A 24831-nucleotide genomic window follows, 5' to 3' on the forward strand; every position below is an offset into this window, starting at 1 on the left:
CTTAACTGAACTGTTTATTTCCTGATATCAGTCCAACCTGATGATAATGAAATAAGCTGGTCAATATTCCTTTAGTATGGTTTAGCTAATATGTTATTTCATATTTTAAAATAAGATTTCTTAGTATTGATACCTAATTTTCTTTTTCTGCTTTATTTTCCCTTAGTTTAAATATCATATCAGGAATATGCTTATCTGAATAGGAATAGTGTGCCATCCATTTCTATTTTTGTAAACAATTTGTTAGTTATTTTTCTTTTGTCTTATTTCTTTAGTTTCTTTTAACTTAATTTCAATTATTTTAATTTTCTTTTTAATCTTTAAAAATTTATATGAATGCATGCTGTATTTTAATGAAAAGCTTTCTATATTTATGCAAAATAGGGGCAGTATGACTTCTATTTTAGCACACAGTTTATGTATGTTGTAATTTTTGCCTTTATTTCATTTCACTTTTAAATTTTTTCCTATTGATTCATTTATGGTTTGTTTATGTGTTTCCTTGGGTTCGTGTGTCTATTAACTTTACAAGATTTGTATAAAACTGAAAATGTGGGTTTAATTGCTTCCTTTCCTTTTGATTTTTCTCTGCTGGGGAATTTATTGGTCCCCCTCTCTTGTTTTCAGGTTCTCCTTCCACTATGACTTTAAATTGAGAATAGTATAAATTAAACCCAAGCAGGTCTCAGCATTAGTCCAGAAGCAACTTGAAACACCCATGTAGTGTGAAACATAGCTAAAATAACAATTTGAATAGGACTTCTTAGCCAGTAATGCACATTTGTTCTCTTATCAGCCCTTGTGACACTCAGATACTCAAGTTAATTATTTCTGAGTTTCAGTTTCAAGGATTCATCTTATTTATACCTATATTTATTTTTAAGGTAAAATGCTTTTTTAAAATAGTGATGCTGTGATGAAGCATGTGACCCATTGACATAAAATGTAATGGTCTCAAGACAGGCTAAGACATTTCTTGGTTTTGGGCCAATGTGGGGATTTGTTTCATTTTACTATGCAAACTTGTTACAAAGGTTTTGTTTTTCTTTTTCTGTTAAGAAGGTAAGTTGGATTTTCATTAATTGATTTTATTTTAAATGAGGCTAGACAGTTCCCAAGATAAAGTATAACTTACCATAGTTAATTTTTGAATAGAGCCCCAGCTAATTGATGCTTAATCTTCCTTCCTGTTTTGCTCTTTTTGTCTGTGTTTTTAGCCTCATCTTCTGCCTTCTAAATCTGTTTCTTTCTGTTAATCCCTATGCTACCGTATTAAAATCTTTTAGCAGATCAATATGGACAATTTTCTTCTGGCTCCTGTGTTTTCAGATTTAAAAAATCAACAAACCTCTTGCTTCAAAAAGTTCTATACAACAATATTTTTATTGATCCTTATCAGGAACATTTCTCTTGCCAAGAAGGCCATACTTTTTATATTTTAAGCTTTGCCTCCAGAAAGCCAAAATCTTTTGTTTAATTTTTAAGGGTATCTTATTGATACCTTTTTGTTTTTACATCACATGTAACCCCCAAATATCGTTTCTCCTTCCCCTCCCAAGTTAGCTATTCCTTATAGCAGATTTTACTTTTATTAAGCAGTAATAGTACAGTTAAGCAAAACTGTTTTCATGTTATATACTGAGAATTCATTCATATAATAGTTAAGGGACTTGATTCTCCAAAATAGTTTTGCATATTAATCTGTGCTAGGAAGTGTCTTCAATGATAGGATTCAGAGAAAATTCTGAATGATCTTTTTGATTTGCAATTAAAGTTCCTTGTTTAAAAATAAGTTGATATGGATAGATAATTTTAACCTCTGACTTCCAGAGAAAGGGATGAACATATAAATATAGGTATGGTGAAAAAGGAACAAAAATGGTTCAGGTCAACTGAACTATGTACAGTCATATTGTTTCAAGTTATAATATTTGTTTTGAAAACAAATAATTTTGAAAACATAATTTGAAAACAACATTAGGGACTATTTTATATATGATTGGAGTTAAAATCATATATGATTTTATATATGATTGGAGTTAAAATTAAGATGATAATACACTAGCGGCAACCCTTCAACTCCCAATTCAACAGACAACCAAGTAAAGTGTCATGTTTATTGTACATCTTTTGCTACAATACTACAAACTAAGTAGAGAGTCCTATCCACCTCCATTTCATCGCCAGGAATTATGGTCTGTCTGATTTTCTCCTGCAGGCAGAGGAGTAGCCTCAGATTGGGCTACTATATATTGTAATGTTCATGTATTTCTTAACCCTTTAACATATAAATTATGCTACCAATAGTTATAACTGTCTACTTCATTTAGACTTTTATGAACTCCAGTTTTCTTATAATAAAAAAATGTGAATCATAGCATATTTTATGTGTGTACCTCTACATTACAAGGTTGTCATAAAGAAAAGCATTTGTATAAACCTTAAAAAACATCTAAACATTAAGTGGTTACTTCAGGAACAAATAACATTCTCAGAGACCTACTTCTAAGCCTCAGTGGATCTATCTGCAGGTAGAAATTACAGTTCTAATTTAAATTAAAGAGAATATAAGAGTTCAGTTATAAGAAAGGGTCTTCTCTAGCACATATTCATTCTTTTTTCCAATTTTTATCTTTTTTTTTGGACAGTACATATGCATAGGTAATTTTTTTTTTTAACATTATCCCTTGTACTCCCTTCTGTTCCGAATTTTTCCCCTCCTTCCCTCCACCTCCTCCCCTAGATGGCAGGCATTCCCATACATATTAAATATCTTATAGTATATCCTAGGTACATATATATATATATATATATATACAGATCCGAATTTTGTTGTTGTTGCAAAGGAAGATTTGTGTTCGGAAGGTAAAAATAATCTGGGAAGAAAAACAAAAAAATGCTCACAGTTTACCCTCATTTCCCAGTGTTCCTTTTCTGGGTGTAGCTGATTCTGTCCATCATTCCATCAATTGGAATTGGATTAGCTCTTCTCTATTTGAAGATATCCACTTTCTGTTTTTTTGGTGGGTTTTTTTTTTTTTTTTTTTAGTATAATGGAAATCAGTACTTGTCTTTTCAATGGAGGAAGAGCCAGAAGGAAAAAGAGTGGAATGTTTAAAAAGGCATATGGATGTAAAATAAAAACAATGAAATGTGATAATGTTCATCCTTTGTTCTTGAAGACCAGTTATGTCTTGGCTTGCTCATGAAGTGAGTTATATGCAGCAGTCTTCAGCTTCACTCTCTCCAGAAAAATTAGTTCAATGGCAAGGCAAAAATAGTGTTAGCCAGGGTTGTATATGTAGAAATGTTAGAGACAGATTTATGTTTGACTTAAAGACGTATCTACAGCAATTAAACTATAAAAATGGATTTGACTGTACTTTTAGATATATTGTATTTCTTCTTGCCTAGAGATCCTCAAACAATGGTATAAGTGGGATTTTTATTCAGTTGTGGTCCCATGAGTTCCCTTTCAATTTGTTTCTGACATAGACGTAATACCAGCTATTAAATCCTTGATTTGAATATTCTAAGTTGTAAGTGGGTTCCCAGCAACCCCTCTAGAAGTTATAGCCAACAGAGTTCTGTGAATTGGGATACTACCAGAATTTCAGTAGTGAAATTGTTGCTGGAGTAGCCCAATCTCTTCCATATTGTAACTTCATACAGACCATCTATCTCTCAGAGCTTTTTACTACGAGAGGGCTTAAAGCTTAAAACCTTCATATAAAACAAAACTTGTTTAACTTTTGGGACATCATTCCTCTTTGGTGTTTTGATAAAATCTTCTCAGAATGTTTTTAAATAGTTGAAAGAAATAGAAAATTTCAGTAAAAGGTTAATGAAAAAAGAATCCCCCTCATCCAAGTTTATAGAACTCCTGAAATCTATTCACATACCCATCCTGTCACCCCACATCCTATCCCCAATATATGATATAAATATTAACACTTTGGCCATATCTACACATTCCCATTTTGAGTAGTCCCATCTCAAAGTGTTCCCTGATTTTTCTGGAGTTTGCAAAGTTAACTTACATGAAAAGGAAAAAAACTCAAAGGAAAACTTTGAAGTAAATGAAGTTAATATTTTTTTAATCTTTTACCTTTAGAATTTTAATCATTGTAGGAGAATTTTTGGCACCAACCTTTATCACATCATTCTGTAGGGACAACAGTTTAACTTCTTTTGGTGGTGAATCAAAATTTTGGCATTGACTAGGAGTGTTAGTGCTATCTTTAGAGAAAAAGCATGCAATAGAATAAGATTTTCATTTTGCCAGATGAGAAAACTATGTCTCAGAGATAATTAGCAAGCAAATTATCACTACAGTTAATAGCAAAGTTTGCACTAGAACCCAGGTTTCTTAACTAAGAATCCTAGTTTTATAGTTTTAGATAGAGTTTATAAGCAGGTGGAATGATTATCATTGTCCTTATAAAAAGTTGGTTGCAGTTTCATGCTTTCATTAGCCATTAGCCATTTTTTGTAGCCATTAGCAAATTTGACAAAGGAGAAAATGAAATAAAAGAACTCTGGAACAAACAAGCACATTAATGCACTATTTGTTGGTGCAGTAGTGAATTGGTCCAGCTGTATAGAAAATAATTTGAAACTCTAGGGTCCTCTAGAGAAATGACTGGTCACAATGTTGACTAGAACTATAGTAAAGCACTGTATTGTATATAATTCTGCTTCTGCTCCTGGTTATGTCACTGCATCAATTAATACTGATATAGAATTCTGCTGCATGATGACAATCCACTAGATTCATAAACCAGTTTGTTCGCCCATTCCCCATTTGTCTAAGGTTTCTTTTCCCCTCTTAATATCCCATCATCACCAAGCAGCTTGTTTTGTTGGTTAATTGTTACCACCTTTTACCAATCCACCATCCATACTTGTTTCCCAGGTTGATATATTTCTACATCATGTTCTGTATATTGTGTTTATTCTTTGTTTCAGGTAAAAAATGAGGTTCATCTGATGCCCATTCCCTCTTCCTCCTTGTTTGTATACTTATGTTCCCCAATTATTTTTTATTATCTTTCCCTTTAAACCGAACATGTTTGTACTATACCTTTGTCTCCAAGCTACCTTTGTTTTTCTTTTGAGGGACACTTGCTTTTTCTCTTCCTATTAGAAATGTTAACACTTCAGCATGCATAATTATAATTATCTTATAATTGCTTAAATTTACTTCCTAGGTTTTTCTGAATTGTTTCCATTTCAAAGTAACTACTCAGTTCTGATTTTCTCAGTAGAAATGCTTGAAAGTCCTATTTCTCTTAATGCATTTTTTTCCCCATTGTTGCCAAATTATTCTTGGAATATTGAATTCATAAATCAAACAGAAAGATCCTATATTCCTTGGTATTTAAACTACTTTTTCTGGATGGTTTGCAGCATTTTGTTTTTAACACAAACTTTGAATTTTTTCTGATGTTCTTAAAACCTTAGAGTTTCTTTTAGGAGAAGGTTCGTTCTTTGTCCTTCTAGTTTTTGTGTAACATTTTTAAAGTATATAGTGTTTTTCAATTGATTCTTGAAGTTCTGAATTAATTCTGAAGTTAGCTGTTTTTGACCTGTTTTTCAGTCAGGTATTTAGATGATGGATGGATGGATGTTCAGTCTTGCTTTTGTTCTAGTATTTCTGAAGTCTCACACTGATTTGGTCTATTCCCATTTTCAAGTCATTTCATTGGTAAATTTTACTACATAATTTTCTTAGCTAATTCTCCTGTTATTTAGTCTAGAGCTGTTATTTCAGTCCTTGTAGAAAGTCTGCTTTTCCTTTTTGAGTCAGACTACTTCAGTTATTCTCTCCTTTTGGTTTGCATATATATTTTTTAATAATGGTATTTTCTTTGATTAACTCAATCTCTCCAGTATTGGCCTTTTAACTGAATTTCTAAGTAAAGAAATACCTGTTCTACCCTGGCCTTTTTCGTGAGGTTGGTCAACTCTGCTTAGTCTTGTCCTGGGTCTCTTAAATTCCTTCAGCAACTTCTACTTCCCAAGGTTAGTGCCTTAAGCTGTGCTGCCACTCTTCTTTTCTCCTCCTCCTTTCCCTTTCTCTCTCCCCCTGTCCTCTTCCCAGTCTTTTTAAGGTATAGAATGCTGAGTCTCGAAGGTCTGCTGTACTTTGTATTGATTGTTGTTACTGATGCTCAGATTTCCTATCCTGAGAGGCCTTCGGAGCTCTTAAAAACCTAACTACCTTGACCTGGCCTTGGGGTAGACACTCTCCTAATTTTCTTCTGGCTGGACTTCTATCTGACTTTCAGTACAGTTGTAGGATTGAAGAAGTAACTTACTGTAGTCCTCTTTAGATTTCTTTATCATTATTTAGTCTCATCTGTATCTTAGAGTTTTCCTGAAGGTAGGTATGGGGAATTTGGTCTGCCTGCCTCCTGTTGAGACAACCCATCTGGAAGTCTCTGGTGCTTTATAATTTTTTTTTCTCCCAGGAAAAACTGTTTTGCTTTTTCTCTTTTTTGATTCCATTCTTCCTCTTTCTACTTCTTTATGAGAAAGAAAGAAAAAAAGAAAGAAAAGCCCTTGCATTGACAGTGACCAAAAACAAAAATCCCAATAACCTCAATAACTTTTCCACTAGCCTGAAAAGGTGTCATAGTCTACCTTCTTGAGTCTTTGACCAAACCCTTTAGAAGTGGGTGGGCACCATATTTCATTCCCTGGAATATTGATTGGCCATTGTGTCAGAGTTTCTAAGTCACAGTTGTTAGTATACTTTATTATATAAGGGTAATTGGTGGAATGTCATACAATCACATTGAAAAACAGAAATGATCAGAATTCTTTTAAATTATGTGGAATATAGGTACTCCAAGGTATAATACTAATACAGATATTATTGTTTAAAAAAACAATAGATTAGGTAGGTAGTCTTTAACACTTGATTAATCTACCTCTAAAACTTATTAGGACATTAGTTCTTTAGTTCCTCATGAAAGAATGCTCTGTTGCAAAATCTGGCATTTTTAACCTAGAGACTCCCAATAATGCTGGATTTTTGAAAGGTTTAATAATTTTGGTATTAAATGGTTTGGCATCAGTTCATTGTCTATTACCTGGAAGGCTGTGAAACAGGGACATTTCTGAGTCAAATTGATACTTGTTTTGTGTTGGGGATTTCAAGATCAGTTGCTTTGCTGTGAATTAATAAATGTATGCCACTATCACTACACACTTGTACAAGTGCATGTGCGCGTGCATGCGTACACACACTTTTTTTTTTTTTTAATTTAAGAGGTAGCAAATAAACTGTACTTCAGCTAAGAATTTTTAAAAATTTTCAGGTTATCATTCTTAAAAGCCATAGTATTAAATAGAGTGAGAAGTGGTTCTTTTCTTTTTTTTTAAGTATTTATTAAGGTACTCAGAAATGGAAAATTCTCTGAAGCCAAGAAACCCTAAAGAAGGATTAGCCATCTTAATGTTAGAACTCATCTCCCCCTAAGTGGAATGAGGCTGTGGAAAAATGTGATTCTATGTTTAGAATTATGCATCAAATCTTATTTAGAACAGATTTTATTTTTTGAAAAATTCTAGTATATCATTTCAAATCCTCTTGTATATTCTATTCTACCAATTTGCATTTTAAAATTTGTTAAAAGTTTCTTGGAGTCCTGCATTTTAAGTTTCTATTATTAGCTTGTTTTTGGCATTCTTGTGGTTTTTCTTTTGTGGTATAGTTTAAAGTAAAATGTTGCTGTTAAAGAATGAGGGGGAGGGGAGAAGGTATCATTATAATGGTAAATCTATAGAGTAGCTGAAGGCAGATCTAAGTCAGTATTGGGATTGTAACCCATTTAACTTAAGCAGTTTTTGTTTTCATTTTTCATATTCCAAAAGCATATAAAGGATTCTAGTCAGTTATAGGAGATGAGGCAATAATAATTCATAAGTTGAGGAAAAAAAGCACTAGATAAAATTTAAATATTTCATTTGGTTTACTTGGCAATAAGTTATTGGAAAATATAAGCAATTTTTAAATTTTCAAAAAAAAGCATACTTTCCATGCTTTATAAAACAGCTTGGGTACTTGATGCCAGTTCTTTACTGGTCAACGCTTGAATTAATTTTTTGTAACCTTGTTTAGTCTGCTCCCTTTATTCTCAAAAGAGAATATTTTCTTATAAAACCAATATCCTTATTGTAGATGACTTATGAGAATTTGTATGGGAAGGGAGAGAGAAACTAGAGGAGGTATAAAAGAATATCTTTATTTTATATATATATATAGCAAGAAATATTATATATATATATATATATAGCAAGAAATATTTTATATATATATATATATATATATATACATACACACACACATTCTTTATACTGTCCATAAAAGGAAGGTATTAGGTTTTTTTTTTCCTTCAAATTATAAACCCAATCACCAACAGAAACATTGGAACAGAAAAACATGGCATCAGAAACTTACCTTTAGACTTTGACAAAACAGAATCAGAAGAATCAACAAAAAATAAGCATATTTTTAAAAGATTATAGTATTCTCTATCCCTTTCCACACGCATATGAAATTCTGCCACCTTTGGACCTATTTTTATAAAGAATATAGTTTAATAACTCCCTCATAATATTTACATTCAGTTTTTAAAACAATTTTTTTAAAATTAGGCCTTTTTTTTTTTTTTTTTTTTTTTTTCCATTTCCTAATATGCTCTGCTCTACCATAAGTTAAAAGGGAAGGGGGGGGGGCAGGAAACCGGTTCAGCAAAAAAAGACTTGTTGGAAAACTCTAACATTATATGAGGGTACTGCATGTTCATAGACTAAGGGAAGAAACTTATGCTGTTTTTTATTATATCTTTTGATACTAAAAGGTTGGTCACTATAATTAATTTTAGAGTATTATGTTAATATTGAAAATATTATGGATATTGAATACTGACCTTGGAGTCAGGAAGAATACTAGAATTCAAGTTCTGCCTCTGACACTTTTTACCTATATGACCATGGGCAAATCACTTAATCTTTCATTGCCCTAGGCAAGCCTGAGACTTATCAGCTAAGATGCCCCTATTCATTTGTGGACAAATATTCATTCCTGGAGTTCCTCACATAAATGAAATAAAATCTTAGTTCCTAATTTATCCTTATCCCTAGATCCAGGTTAAAATATTGATTTTATAATATGTTGAAAGTGAATAAATAATACTCATTTAGCAAAACTAAATGTATTCAAGTAAATATAAGCAAGGAGGTAAGTAAAACTCAGGATGAATATATGAGTTTAAAAAAATAGGCAAGATATTGTTAGAGATGGTCATTTATAAAAGGAAAACATGATGATAAAAGGCAAAGCATGAATAACATTCTTTAGTTCAAGTATCACTATCATCCAGTATTATATTCATTGAAAACCTCCCATGACAGATAGTGTCAAAAAGCACAAAAAATAGAAGAAATAATTACTGTCCTCCTGAGTGATTAGGAGGTCAAGATTACCCCTTGTTCTTCACTTTTTAACTCAGTGCTTTGGAATCTACTAGGCAGGCTTTCTAGCTTACATTCATGTTAGTGACATGAGACTGATAGTAGGAGTAGTATTCTATTCAGTTTTAAATGTTAGCCTGCATTTTTAGGCTTGAATTCCTTGCCACTCTTGACATCTATTGATCTAGATAGATTAAACATAAACATACTGTAATTCAGTTACTGTAAGTCAGTTAACAACACCGTGGTAAACTGGAGCTTGTAAAATCTCATTTCATTCTTAGTGAGCTATTTCTTGGTGCCTTATAAATTATAACTTTTTTTTTTTTTTTTTTTTTCTTTTTCCCTCTGTCCCCTAATATGTATTTGAAATTCTTAGGCAGTTTTCTTAGATACATGACTTCTTTGGTGATGGAGTACACTAGAAAAGCAGAATACATATTTCTATGAGTGGTACAACTGTAGGAGTTTACTGCATCATTTAGGGCATAGTTGTCTTCATTTATTGAACAGATTATTAGACTAATGAGTCAGATGGCCACAGCTATCAATATTCAATCTCCAGCAAAAAGCCAATAAGCATTATTTTGTTTCTAAATGGAATGATATCATCAACCTTTTTAGAATTGTATTTCTCTGAAGATACATACCATTTCTTAGCCTATTAGGACTTTGTATTTATACCTCTAGGCAGTAACTTAAGATCTCTGCTAGATTGAAAAATTGTTTGAAATGCAGAGGTATAATTGTTTTTCAAACTATATTTTTGAATTGCTATTAAATATTACTGACTCAGAATATAACATGGGTACATAAATTCAGAGAAAGATAACATTTGGAATTTTTTTTGGAATTTTTGGAAGAGCCCATCTTACTCTATCACAATTATGGTGCTTTGTTTACACATGTACAATATCAAAATTTCATTAAATTATTCAATTTTCTTTCTTGACCTCAAATTAGATATTAAATAATATTTTACTGCAAATAGTCTATTTAAAGATTTTTAAAAAAGCTTTTAATTTGTAATAGGTCCTTCAAATGATTTCAAGTATGGATTGTTGCCGGGTACTTCAAATGATTTCAAGTATGGATTGTTGCCGGGTACTTCAAATGATTTCAAGTATGGATTGTTGCCGGGTACTTCAAATGATTTCAAGTATGGATTGTTGCCAGAATCTTGGCCAAAACAAGAAACCTGGGAAAATGGCAAGTAAAACCAATAGTATTTTCAAGAATATAAAAAATTATTTCAGCTACATTTTTAGGTCCTGAAATTTTTCATATAAAATTTTTGCTTAAAATCTTAACCTGCAATTGCCCACAATTTTCACTTCCCCCTGTGCACAATCTCATACTCTAATAACTAAGAACCACCTTGCCTAGTAGACTATCATTTCAGTTACTGGAGAAAACCTTAATATTCTGAACATTGAGATTTGTTCAAGTCTCAAATTTTTTGCATTTAGAAGTTTACAGGGCATTTTGTCTTGGTCTAAAGTCCCTTATAAAGTTAGCAAGTGTGATAGACAAATAGGCAGCTAAGTTATGTTTTCTCATAAAAGAAAAGGTTTAAGGATTTACTCCTCTTTTAGGTTTTAAATTAACTTTTAAAATGACAGCAACATTGAACTATGACATGGGCAAGTAAAATCACTATCATGTATAGAATCTTTTATCAAAGTAATAGGGCAGGCAAGTAAACAATTGCTTCTTTTTTTAAAGGCCTGATTACATACTATGTATATAAGTGAAGTACATAGCCCTTCTCCTCCTTTCCCATTTTGGGGATCATTCCACTATTAATATGGTACACACAACAACAGCAGTGATCCAATGAAAAGTTGTCTGCCTTTTTTTTTTTTTTTTTTTTCTTTTTTTAGTGTTAATAAGTCATTAATATCTTTCATGTTGGCTCTGTTTGGTCTTTTTCTTTTCTTAAAAGGTGAATCATCTATAATCATGAACAAGTTAAAATGCCCTCACTGCAACTATGTAGCCAAATACAGACGAACACTAAAAAGACACTTGCTCATTCATACAGGAGTGAGATCATTTAGCTGTGATATCTGTGGGAAATTGTTTACTCGAAGAGAACATGTAAAAAGACATTCCCTGGTAAGTAATTTCTTATGTTGATTTTTAAAATCTTAATTTTATTTGTTTAATATATTTGTGAGGTTTTTGAAGTATTTTTAAATCATCTGAGAAGAGTAATTGCCATAGATTTATTTATGTAGTCTTGAATAGTAATTGAAATAAGAATTGAACCACTTTATATAGAACTACAAGCAATGGGGTCAGACACCATTTTGTTTGCCTACTTCCTGGATATGTAATTTAATTTATATAATTAGTATTCTCTTACCTATTTAAATATTCTTCTGTACATCAACATATTTTTTAAACTTTTTTTCTTAATCAGGTGCATAAAAAGGATAAAAAATATAAATGTATGGTGTGTAAGAAGATATTCATGTTAGCAGCCAGTGTTGGAATAAGACATGGATCTCGACGTTATGGAGTATGTGTAGAATGTACAGATAAATCACAACCAGGAGGTCAAGAAGGTGTAGACCAGGTGCAGGACACAGATTTCACTAGAGATGAAGAGTATGAGGAGAATGAAGCAGGAGAAGCTGATGAAGAGTTGGTTGATGATGGAGAAGAACAGACTGATCCATCTCGATGGGACGAATCAGGGGATGTTTGTATGTCATTAGATGATTAACTGACCTAGCATACTCCTCAAGGATGCTGCAGTTGGACATAATATGAATTGACAATTTGAATTCTTGAACTGAAGGCTTGCAAAATATGGTACATGCTGGATGGTAGTTATGTTGCTGTGAAAACTGTAGGGTCAAAGCCTTATAGCAAAAAATATTACTAAATTTTTATATTTGCACAGGACTGTACAGCAAACAACCTTTTGGTTGAATTATACAGAGTACTCACATCTCCAATCAGTTATCAAAGTAAAAATATTTTTTATTATTTATAGGATATACAGTAGCTATTTGAGTCATATTAAAAGCATAGTAACTGTCCTTGTAGTGTTTTTACATTCATGTTTTACTTGTCACCATGAATGGGGAAAAAATTTATGGAAGTACAGAAGTAACTTCCTCAAACCCAATCACACTGTCATCAAACCACTCAGGCTAGTTTGTGCTAGTAGAGTTTTGTTTCTATTTTTTATTTTTAAACAAATTTTTAAAAAAGAAAAAGTAAAACATTTTCTGTGAGGGGCTCTGTCCCCCAGTGGTTCAACTTTTTTCAGTTGTCCAATTTCAGTTGCTACATAACTTAAAACATTTCTTTTGGTATTGATATTATGGTTTCCCGGCTCTTTGTTCCTGTGTGTCCCTTTACAAGAACTGGAGAGGTTATTTATTGGAATGAGCTTAACTGACTCCCCCTTTCCCTTCCTCCCTTCAGACAGTTTAAATTGCAAAAACTTCACTACTTCATGAGATGTGGAATGATGTTGCTGAAGTTAACTTTGTTTTCCAATGAAGTTGACAAAATACCACTAAAATGATTGATTATAAGTAACTTTCTCCTGCTGCTTTAGTTTAATTTGATAAATGGTTACTATATGACGTTTTCTGACATGTCCGTCTAGTTTTTGGTATCTGTTACCTTGGCACTGTTTGTTAGCTACCCTCTTCCCACCTCCCTTTCTTTCTCCCTCCTGTACTACCCTTCCTATCTGGCCAGTGTATATACCTCAGTCCTCTATAAAAGGCATAAATTTCTAATAGAGAGTCATAGAATTATTAAGCCACATGATTTGTTTTTTAATTTATCCTGCGTGTCCAATTTGGTTAGTTTGTTATGCAGTATAAGTCAAACATCAGGTTATTTTTACTTCCTGTGCCCTTTTTCATCATTAAAATTAACACAACAAATTGCTTTCTTCTTTTTTTTTTTTTTTTTTTTTTTTTGTTTGTTTTTGTTTTTGTTTTTTTTGTTTTTTGTTGTTTTTTGTTTTTGTTTTTGTTTTTGTTTCACATTTTCTGGGCCATTGAGTGTTTTTAGAATTATGGTAAATGATTGATTTTTAACTTAGTTTCTCAGTACCTTTTTTAAAAAGAAAAAGACACATTCTGCTATTATATTTATTCTTTCTACCCATAACTTATTCACATGACCTGTGCCTATTTCAGCATATTGCAGTTAGGGGGCACTTTGGGGAGCATGAAAATTTGAAATTGAATCTTTAAGAAGAAAAACCATTAACATATTTTCAAATTTATTGTGGTATACTTTTGATTTAAGGTTCTTCAGGATAGAAAAGGGTACTGTATTATTAAGTTAAACTTATCAACATATTGTTGTCTAGTAGCAGATGAATTAACTGATCATTGGACACCAAGAACATTTGACATGATGGATTAATATGCCACAAGATTAATATGCACAGCATTTACCAGTAACACTTAGCTAAGTCATTGTGATAGTACTGTATAAGAATAAGAAGGTCACCATATTTTCAACTTTGTTTTAAGTATAAAAATGACAATTTTCCTATTTTATAATATCAGGTAACTAAATTATGCTAGTTGTGTAGAAAAGTTTTGAAGTATGCTTTGACAGACAAAATCTGTCATAATCTTTTGGTGCTCCATCTGATCAAAGTTGATATGTATTTTAGGAGACAAGCTTTATCATTGTCCCTTATTTCAGTAGAATGATGGTTTAATGTTAGACACTGATGTTTCTGCTGGATGAAACTGAGATAAACAGTTATATGGTTATTAAAATGCATCTTTCATCTAATTGTTTCATTGGTAGCTACTGCATCACTGTATACCTGACAAATGGCTAGATTTGATTTCATTTTTCTTTTAATCTGAAACACACATCCTATTCTCATTGTTCGAGACTGAAATGAGTAATGTGTAATTTTGGTGGGGTCCAAAGTAGAAATTAGTAGGGCAAAGATAATATGAATGAAAAAGTATTTTAAACGTAAATGTTCTGCTTTGTGAATATGTAAGTAATAGTATAAAGATTTTTTTCCATCCCATTTATCCCCTCTTAAAGAAAAACCATAGTTTACAATTGGTAGATCTGTCTATATATATAAATATATATATATATATTAAAAAGAAAGCTATATATCTGAAAATCACCTAAATCTGCTTTATTAGACTACAGCTCACTTACTGCATAGAAACTGGACCTGGCTTTTCATTCTTAATGTACTTTAACTTTTTTCTCAAGGTATGAACTTATTCTCTTCAAAGTGAATCTTCTTTTACTACTTAAATCATTTATGTATATCTGGTAAATTATGACCAAATTTGTTGTTAGATTGCATACAGTAAATTTAAATATACACTTGGTACACTACAGAATTGTTGTGCTTTTGTTTCGGTTATAATTTGAAAGCGAGGTTTAATATAGATGGTTACTGATAATTTAAAATATTTTATAATTGATTACTGCCTTTTCTGTTATGACAGATTGGCTTTATTCTTGGTCAGGTTGACATTTGATACTTTTAATATTTGTTTTAAGAAAGGTAATCCAAAGGAAAAGTGTTTATATTCCTGAATATATTAGCTACAGCCTATAAAAATTATTTCTTAAAAGTAATAATTTTACAACAGAAATGGAATTGACAGATTTTTCTACTTGCTGACTGCCTAACTTATTTTACTTTCTGATCTTGGAGGGGGCACCTTTCCCTTTCTAGGTCTTATTTTTTAAGTCACTTAATACTAAGTTATACTACTGGAGGATTCTATTTTGATAAATGTTCCTTTATTGACTTGCAGTGCAATTTAAGGAAGTTGTTTTTGTTCAAAAATTCTAAAAAGCTTCTTAGTCCATAAGGCACTATCAATGGAATAGTAATTTATGTTTGTTAAGGAGCCACAAGCAAAATTAAAAAGGTTCAATTTTATTGAAATTAAAGAAAAATAATCTAATGGAGTGAAAGAGCATAAAACGTTATGTATCCATTCCATAGGACACACCCACAAAATATCTACTAAAAATTAAGACCAAGTGTTCAGTTCATACTTCACAAAAATTCTACTTTGGTCTTAACATTATTGTAGTCATTGGTCATCATTGTTAATATTTGTCAATTATTACACTATTTTTCCACATTCTAGTAATATTACTTTAAGCTAAAAGTGAAATGCCTTTGTAGGAAGGGAGAACTAAAAAAAAGAAGGGAAGTGAGAAATTTGGGGAAATATCTAATGGTCATGGTAAGGGAGAGACTAGGAATGAACCCAGGAAGAATGGAAAGGGATAGCTATGAGAATCAAAAGAAACAAAATAAAAAGGGGGAAATGTTAAGCACTGTAAAATTAGTTTCTATTAATAAAGTTGTAGGATGACCTGAATAGAGTAGGAGAGGTGTGAGATGAGCTATAAAGGAGAAGAGAGCACATCTTTAAGGTTAATTTAAACTTTCATCTACACCCAATTAAAGAACAATTAACTATAAGCGCAGTTTTAAAGAGATTTACAATGATGTATGCTTGGCAAAGTTATTTAAAGGTTTAATATTTTATAAAATTATATATTAAAAATAATTCTATCATGATTTTTTTTTTTTTAAAGGCTGACTTGTGGAGTGAGTTTCACTTTATTCAGTTGGTTATCCCATAAGCCCATGCTGATATAATTGCATGAAGTACGTCTAAATGTAGTAGTGATTTCTGAATGTGACATGAAGGATTTAGCTTTTATTCCTCTTTCCCTCTCCCCCCCCATAAAGTTAATTTACCTCCATATTTGAATTTTTCTCAGTGAAAGATGATGAATTAAAAGCCCTGAACATTCATTTCCTTCAGAACAGCAGTGAACCCTTCCTATCCTGTGAGTCTTTGCTATGAGGGTAGAGGATTCATTCTTACCCCAAATACTTCAATTTACACTATTTTCTTCCAATAAGGTAATAGTATTTGTTACCTGGCCCAATTAATATGAGCTATACTGATTTACTGATATGAGATATACTGATATACTAATCAAATGCCCCACTTTCATGTTATGAAGGCTGGATTTCAACTGGAGAACCAGAGATACTTTTTCCTGTGCCATTCAGTCACCCAGATCCTTAACTATGGTATAATTATTGGTATAAATACAATTTAAAAAAAAAAAAAAACTAGTCTCTGTAGTATTTAATGTGTGATGCTCTTCATTTCAACTTTGTCCCTCTTCATTTGAATAATTCTAATATTTTCAAAGTCAGGGACAAATCTACTTTTAAAAGGACTGTTTAATAGCTCTTGAGTTTTATAATATCAGGGTCCTTTAATTTATGAATTGAACAACAGAGTTTTGGAGCGGGGAAGATGGATGGATGTATGAGCAATTATAAAATGGGGGAATATCTGTTTTAAACACTGTAAACATAAAAACATGTTCTTTTAAATGCTGTTGTTTGTAAAAGTTCTTCTGGAAGATCTTTTACAAAAATCAACTTTTTGTTGTAATCTACCTACCTAGTGTCTTAAGACATGTTTGTAAACTTCCAAAACTGTTTTGTCAGTGTATTTAGAAAATACACGATATTCTTGATCAAACCTAAAAATACAAACTTGTGAGCACTAAACTCCTTACTGCCTTGTGAATTTATTTTAATTTTTTGACTAACATTTCAATGTTTTTTCTCCATTACATACATTGAGGAGGAAAACTTAATTTTTGAGTAATTTTTATTACATTTAAATGCATGAGTAATTCATTAGGATAACAGTATTTCCTAATATAGTGATTAAAGTGATTTCTCAGGTCCTCTCTACCTCTAACAATCTAAGACTCAATTGGCGTTTTTAATGGGAAGTTGTAATGAACCTTGTTATGAAATTTTATGAAAATCAATCTCTATAAACCTCAGTTTTCTTACATGTAAAATAAGATAATAATTTAGTGTACATTGGTATATATTGGTGTATTTCCTAGTGAGTAATTTATGAGGATTTAAACATAAGTACTTCGAAAACTCTTACAGCCCTATGTAAGTTACTATTAATGGTTATGTTATACTTTTAAAGTACTTGAAATTTATTTTTCAACGGTAGTTTTTTGTTTTCTTAGCCATTTCCCCCATGTTTAGATCCTTAACAGCAGCAACAGTTTCATTATCTACAGAGAAGGTTCCTATGCAGAATGTATTCTCGCCTCTTGATTACCCCATTCCAAACACACAGATTTGGGAATTTATGAAGTTTGGCCATATAGTTAAACTTAATTTTGTGGTAATAACCACTGATCGTTTTGTTGCTCAAGAAAATCTTTTGTTTATAAACTAAAATTTGTGAACTAATTGTAGAAGCTAATATCTACTTTTTTATAGTATATTAAGTACTTAAAGGAGGAAAAAAACAAAGCACTTAAGAAGTCTTATTAACCAACATTTTCCTGATCACATCAGACTCCTGATTTATTAGCAATTTGAAAGCTAGAACAGGGATATAGAAAGATTATCTATGTTCCTTGCTTATACAAATAAAAAGATTGGGGCCTAAAAGGGAACTTTCCTTTAACCAGCTTGCACAAGTTTACTTAAATCAGTAGCAGAATCAAGACTTTAAAAGCCCATATGAATTCTTTTTGCTCTTTGCTAGCAACATTGTGAATTGCTTAAATATGTATCAAATTTTTAAATTGGGGGAATGTTTTAGCTTTTTAAAACAATTTATTCACAAGTAAAGCAATGCAATTCTAAACTTTTCCATGACACTTTTTAATGTTGCAACTGATTATACACAGTTTCACAAAAGACTATATAACATTTGGGATAACTCGATCAAGAGAAGCTGGATTATGATAAAATTCTTTTCAATTCTTTCAGGCAATTTTCCTCATTAGAAATCAGTATTCTTCTTCAGATTGAATATGTAGAATGACCTCAGATGAAGCTCTTTATTAGCACAAGAAGTACAAGATATCAGTACGAAATCTTTGAAGTAATTTATCTTAAATCTTTTAAGTAATTTAAGCATAAATTATTCAAACTTAATTGGTTTGAATAGCAAGGTTGAAAAGAGCTTAGAGTCAGAAAAACCTGGGTTCAAATCTTGGCCCTGCACTTAAAGATAAGTTGTATATGAGATACATTAACAAGAATATCCTCCGTGAGCATACCATACAATTGATAAAATCCTAGGCCTGAACCACTGACCTTCCCACCTCATCAGCAGACACATATGGCAAAACAAAACAAACATAATTTAGGGCAAGAGAATCTATGTAACCTGAGACTATCAGAAGTCTAGAACCAGAGCCTGAGTTAAAATCCTGCCTCTAGTGTATGTGTATGTGTTTTGGCAATTTATTTAATGTTCCTGGGTCTTGACTTCCTAATATCTAAAATGAAGGCATTCAGTCTTATGAAATTATTAAATTATTCTTGAGTTGTTTCTTGTTTGTAAATTGATCATACAAAATCAGTTTGAAGGGACTTAGAAGCTATCACCAGTCTATGCCTGGATAAGCATCCCCTATAATTGCCCCAAACTATGCAAACTACTTAAAAGATCCAGTTGTGGGAAAAGCAACTGGCAGCCCATCCCACCTCTCAGCAACATCTAGCCATTGTTCCAGGTTTTTTTTAGTGCCAAACAGAAAGACTCAATGGTTCTTCAATATGATAGCCTTTCAGATACTTGAAGATACTCTATTCCTTCTAAATATCTTCCTCAGACTAAACATTCCCTGTTTCTTCAGCTGATGAATCTTTGGCATGGTTCTTAAATGTAACTTTAAAGAATGACTTTCTTAGTGCTTTAGTCAAGAGCCTTTAACAGTTTTGGGAAATATGTTATTTATATTCCTGCACTTTCAGATCCTATTATACTGTTGTTGACTACTCTCTTTCCCTTCTCCCCCTTCTTTTTATTAATGATGTTTAATACCTATCTATGGGTATCTCCACATAATCCAGTGAAGTGTTTTTCAAAATCTATTTACTTTATTGGTTGCTGAATCACTTATTTTTTCCTTGATAGCTGTTGCTATTTCTTACAAATCCAAATCTAGTACCCAGACAAACCTTTAGCTGTTTGTTCACTTTGCTGTCATTCCATGAATGAAGAGAAACCTCAGGGATTTTCTCCAGCATGATCCTCGAGGCTTTTAACTCCTGTTTTTGAAATGGATGTTTTATATATATGGAAAAAAGATGTTCAATATCAACCAATAAATACTAATTTTAAGTACCACCTACATGTTAGATACCAACCTAGGAGCTAGAGATAAAGACCAAAGAAAGGAAAATGAGTTCTAAATAACTTGACATGGAGCAATTAAGATACAAATGAAGGAAATATTTATTAAGCACTTACCTATTATATGACAGACATTGTGTTAAAAACTTTACAACTATTTCCTTTCTTCCCCCCATCTTATGATTCGGCATAACTTGGCTAAATTTATGAATAGTTAGGGCTAAAAGGGATTTTGGGATAAGAATTAAGTTTCTCAAGAGGCTTTAAAAATGATCATGCCCTAAGTGCCTAAGATCACCAGAGAATGATTTCCCTATTCAATTTCATTCCTTTAGTAATTCATCCTACATGTTCTCAAAATAATTGAAAGGATAAATATATAAGTAATCTTTTTCAGGGCAGAAACATGTTACCTCTGTTTTTGTGTAACATTAAATATCAAAATGGAGAATTTTTTTTTCTTGTGCAGAAATACAAAGTTTATTTTAGAAGGCATATCTTTTCTTTATCAAACTACTTATTTAGGAAGACTACTTATATAGAAGATTCTACATGTAGTATAAATTGGAAAGAATACTCACACTAATCTTTCATCAAGCAGTAAGTATTGGGAAAAGGTATCCCTTAATCTAATAACCCTTTTCCAATTTATTTTGTTGCTATCACTGCTTGATTTAGTGATGGCAACCTCAATTTCAGAGTGGAGTATGCCATCCACATTAAAAAATGCCCCTAAATAAAAACAGGCACATGCCATCTCCCTGTTGGCATGTTCTTTTTTTATTCTACCTGTTCAAATCACAAGAATCTAAAAGTGTCTTTAAGACACTAAGATTCATACTTAAAATCTAAGAATTACAGAGAAACCATGAAAAACAAACAATAGTTATGAAAGAACTTGTGAAAATTAAATCCCACTTGGAACTAATCTGGACCCTCTTATGGGTTATCTGTACTCTTCAAAATATGCTTAAAAGTCTTTTGAGCACAATATTCACTTGAAGATAACTGGGTTTTATATATGAGAATAAAGAGAAGTCACCAGCAAATTAACAGTATTTCTCTTATCTTGGATATAAATATGGCAAGAATCGTATTAGTAATATCCAAAGTAAGCTATCTGAGAAAATTCCCATCCAGTTCAGCTATTGAAAAGCATTGTGGCTTAGCCTTGTTAAATTTTTTCAAATAAGAAATTCCTTGTATTGAAACTCCATTCACCAATAATGCAGGTTAGTTAATTTTAGAGAATTTCCTGGTGAGACCTAAGATACCCATACTTGTACAACTAGTATGTACCAAGGACAAGACTTGATTCCAGCTTTAAGCTTGATCATGCAACCACTTGGCCACCCTAAAAAATAGCCATACTGGGGCAGCTAGGTGGCCAAGTGGCACAGTGGATAGAGTACCAGCCCTGAAGTCAGGAGGACTTGAGTTCAAATTTGAGCTCAAATACTTAACACTTCCTGGCTGTGTGATCCTGGGAAAGTCACTTGACCCCAATTGCCTCAGGGAAAAAAAATAGCCATTTCCACATGTTATATGTACAAGCTTAGAAGCAGAAACAGCATGACTTAGGAAATATGGACCTGGCCTCAATTTGAATTCTGCTTTGAGATGGAATTGGAACTGTGATCTTTATAGTTACTAGGCTTAGCCTCTAAGTACCCCAAAGCAACACAAATCTAAAAAAGAGAAGTGCTTATCCACATTGATAGAAATTCTTCCCTGTGCTGATAAAATCATGTCTGGTCCAAAGATAAATTAACAGATGTATAGATGGATAAATGATGTAGGAATAATGTTAAGTATTATTTTTCCATATGCTCAGAATTTTTTACCTAACATCTGGTTTCTAAATTAGTTACCAAGTGGTTTTGACCACATTCTTGCTAAAATCTCTCCAAAGGGCTAAAATCCTCATTTGAGATGCTAACAACTGTATGTAGGCAAAAAATGGATCAGAAGTGGTTTTAGTATTCATATGGTAAATTGGCCAGGGTTGAAGTGGATATGGTAGTAATTTTAAGGAAAATCTATAGGAGAATCTGATCATTAATGAATCACTATTATGTGACTGAGGTTTATTAGCAGTTTCGAATTGATTTGGTTTCTTTAGGATTGCTTCTCTTGGTAAAACTTTCTCCCTATGGTCCACTATTCAATCTTAACCAGAAAATTATTTGACAGTACAAATAAGGTTACGAGGAGCCCTTAATGTTCTCTCCCAGTAAAGCAGCTTCTCCAAAGTCACAGAATTATACAGTGACAGTACTTGGATCCTAGTGTCCAGACACCAATGCTATTTTCATCAAACTATGATACCTCCCAATTTGTTTCTCTGAAAGTTTTTTTTTTTAATTAATAGTTTTTATTTAACAGATATATGCATGGGCAATTTCACAACATTGAAAATTGACAAACCTTTTGTTCTAATTTTTCCCCTCCTTTCCTCCCCCTCCCCCCCCCATGGCAGGTTGACCAATACATGTTAAATATGTTAAAGTATAAATTAAATACAATATATGTATACATGTCCAAACATTAAAGTGTTTTTTAAACCATGGCATGTCAACCCAATTATCTGGCTAAGAGGCACTATGCTATATTAATAGCTTTATTATAGCAACTTATACCTCTCTCCACCCCCAGGTCAAAATTTCCTCCTTACAGTTGGCATTTGATAAATACTCTTGTGTAGTCTTGAGACAGTTACAGGGAAACCCACAAGCCATTTAACATCTTCAAAGCTTCTCCTATGTAGAGAACATTATATGGGCAGCAAGGCAAGTTAAGTTTTAAGTCAGATGAGACTCCAATTTTGGGGAGTTTGTAAAGTCTAATATATTCTTTGGCAATCTCTACATGAGCAATATAGGAACTTTCCAGTTAACCATTAGTGATCTAATCCACCAGTGTCTTAGATCAAGTTTACAGGTAGGAAATTAATTTCTGCATTTAAATAGCTGCTTAATTTTTAAAGAGCAAGAAGAATCACCTTTCCCCTGTTTAATGGCTACTCTAGATCATCTGACATTTGAGAATTAAGAGATGAATTGAATTCTTTAAGACTTGAAAGTGTAGAATTAAAGTCAACCAGAATATTTGCTAATGCCCCTACAGTAATTTTTGTATTACTTCAACAGGTATATTAAATTCATTTTGTCCTTTGGTACTAAAACCTATTACTTAACTCCAGGTCTTCAAAATTGTAAGCTAATTAGCTTCTTAGTTGCAGTATAATTTTACCGTAATAATACAGTTCATGCTTTTGCTTTAGATGATGTGCCAGGATGAATAAAAAAAACATTCAATCAGAATTTTTTATTTATTTTCATTCTAAATTACTTTCAAGTTAAATAAGATTTAGCTTTTGTATTAAGTTCTAAACAAATTTTGGTTACTATGGGCCTATCACCCTCCACTAAATGTGATTAGTAGGACTATGCTTAAATTTTTGGAAGTCTGATATAGCAGATATGTCACAAAGATAAAATAAATGATGTCCTCATTGAGCCACCAATTCATTCTCTCTGAAAAATCTAAACTATTATTCTTTCAGAAGATTCATATTAAATTAAGTGATCATTTATTTTAAAGTTCTTGTGACTGTAATTGTTACTTACACAACCTTAGAAAGTTTGCTTCCACAAATGGTATCCATTTCAAATTGTTAGTCTGCTGAAATATAAATCATTATTTGTAGGTGGCTTCAGAATTTTCAAGCTATGTAGAAAAAATGAAATACTTTCACAATTCAAGTAAATTTTAGTTGCACCCTGACGCCAGGTCAATAGGTCATAAACTTAAAACACTTTTCACTTACTGTGACTGTTCAGTTCCAGAACTCAAATAACCATGTTTAGGAACTGAATCTGAATAGTATATGCACTTTTTTTATTTTGAAGAAAAAATAAATTTCCATATGTTGATTTGCTTTTATTTGACTGCTTAGGCATATGAGACAGAAGTGGCTTAAAAAAAGTTGGATATTCTTCCAACTCAAATTATGTCATCATTGTGAATGTTTTGTTTATATGTAGCATTCTTGCACCTTTGATCTCCATATTTATTACTTACTCATGTGTTTAGAGATAGCTAGTTAAGGAATTATATTGGCAAGGCTTTGTTTTTTTCAGCTACATTCATATACATAGTTGGTAATAACCTTTAAAATTAAGTGAAGATTTAAGCAGATTAAAGACTAGATACATATTATGTAATTTAGTAACATCTATTCAATTTGATCAATTTTGAACTTTACAATTAAAGTTTCTAAATATATAGTTAAAATTCTACTTTGTATTAAATGGAATCTACATTTCAGTTTTGGAGCTGGAGTTTACAAAGGTTTTATGGATCAGTAAGATTAAATATTATTAATATAATATATTGGTTTGTAAGTAGACACAGGAGATAAAAATCTGAAAATCCCATGAAATAGAAGTAACTTTTTTTGAGCTGATCTATAAGCAATTAAAGTATAAGTTTCATGATGTTTGGTTTGTTTCAGTGTAAGTTGTGGAATGTCACTAAAACCAGCTTAATTTGTTTAAGCAAGTAAATTCAGTCACCTACGGATAGTTTTAGTTCATATTTGTTTCTTTTGCTGTATTAGAAACTCTTCATCTCTCTGGTAAACAAATGATTTATCAGTGCATATCAGTTGTATTCTATAGTCCCTAGGGTAGAATAAGCTATGAAAGTACATTTAAATGTCTTAATTTCTACATTTAAAAAATACATACTTTGCAGGACAGTTACTACTAACAGTATTCATATTTGTAATTTGGTTTTAAGATTTGTAAACTTTGAATAAAAATATGAATAAATTATTTGGGAGTTCAAGATCTTTTTTCCCAGAATTTCACTACTTGAGATGGTTCTCCATTTTCAGATCTATCTTCTGAGAACCACTCGAGTGACTAATTCAGCATTTGTCTTCCAGTTGATCTAACTTTAGCAGATAATTTTTTTCTGGTACTCTTAGCTCAGTTCTTTAAACCATACCTAGTTATGTTTGAGGTACAAAGCATTTAGAAATTTAAATGTAGATAATTTGAAAGAACCATGTTGTGTTTCAGTACTATTTAATTTATTAAAAAGATTTTGTGCTGAATTTGATTATATAAATTTGTCA

The 24831-nt window shown here is 31.8% G+C and overlaps 1 protein-coding gene across 1 annotated transcript in view; it reads left to right on the top strand.

The window, feature by feature from the left end:
• Positions 1-24526, top strand: part of ZBTB10 (zinc finger and BTB domain containing 10) — a 55679-nt gene extending 31153 nt beyond the window's left edge. Inside the window, 3 exon segments of the mRNA XM_074278957.1 lie at positions 10516-10692; positions 11429-11601; positions 11909-24526. Coding sequence (XP_074135058.1) covers positions 10516-10692; positions 11429-11601; positions 11909-12214 — 656 coding nt within the window. The 3' untranslated portion in view covers positions 12215-24526.
• Positions 24527-24831: the final 305 nt, after the last annotated feature.

This window comes from Sminthopsis crassicaudata, chromosome 1 (assembly GCF_048593235.1).
Source record: "Sminthopsis crassicaudata isolate SCR6 chromosome 1, ASM4859323v1, whole genome shotgun sequence".
NCBI classification, from domain to species: domain Eukaryota; kingdom Metazoa; phylum Chordata; class Mammalia; order Dasyuromorphia; family Dasyuridae; genus Sminthopsis; species Sminthopsis crassicaudata.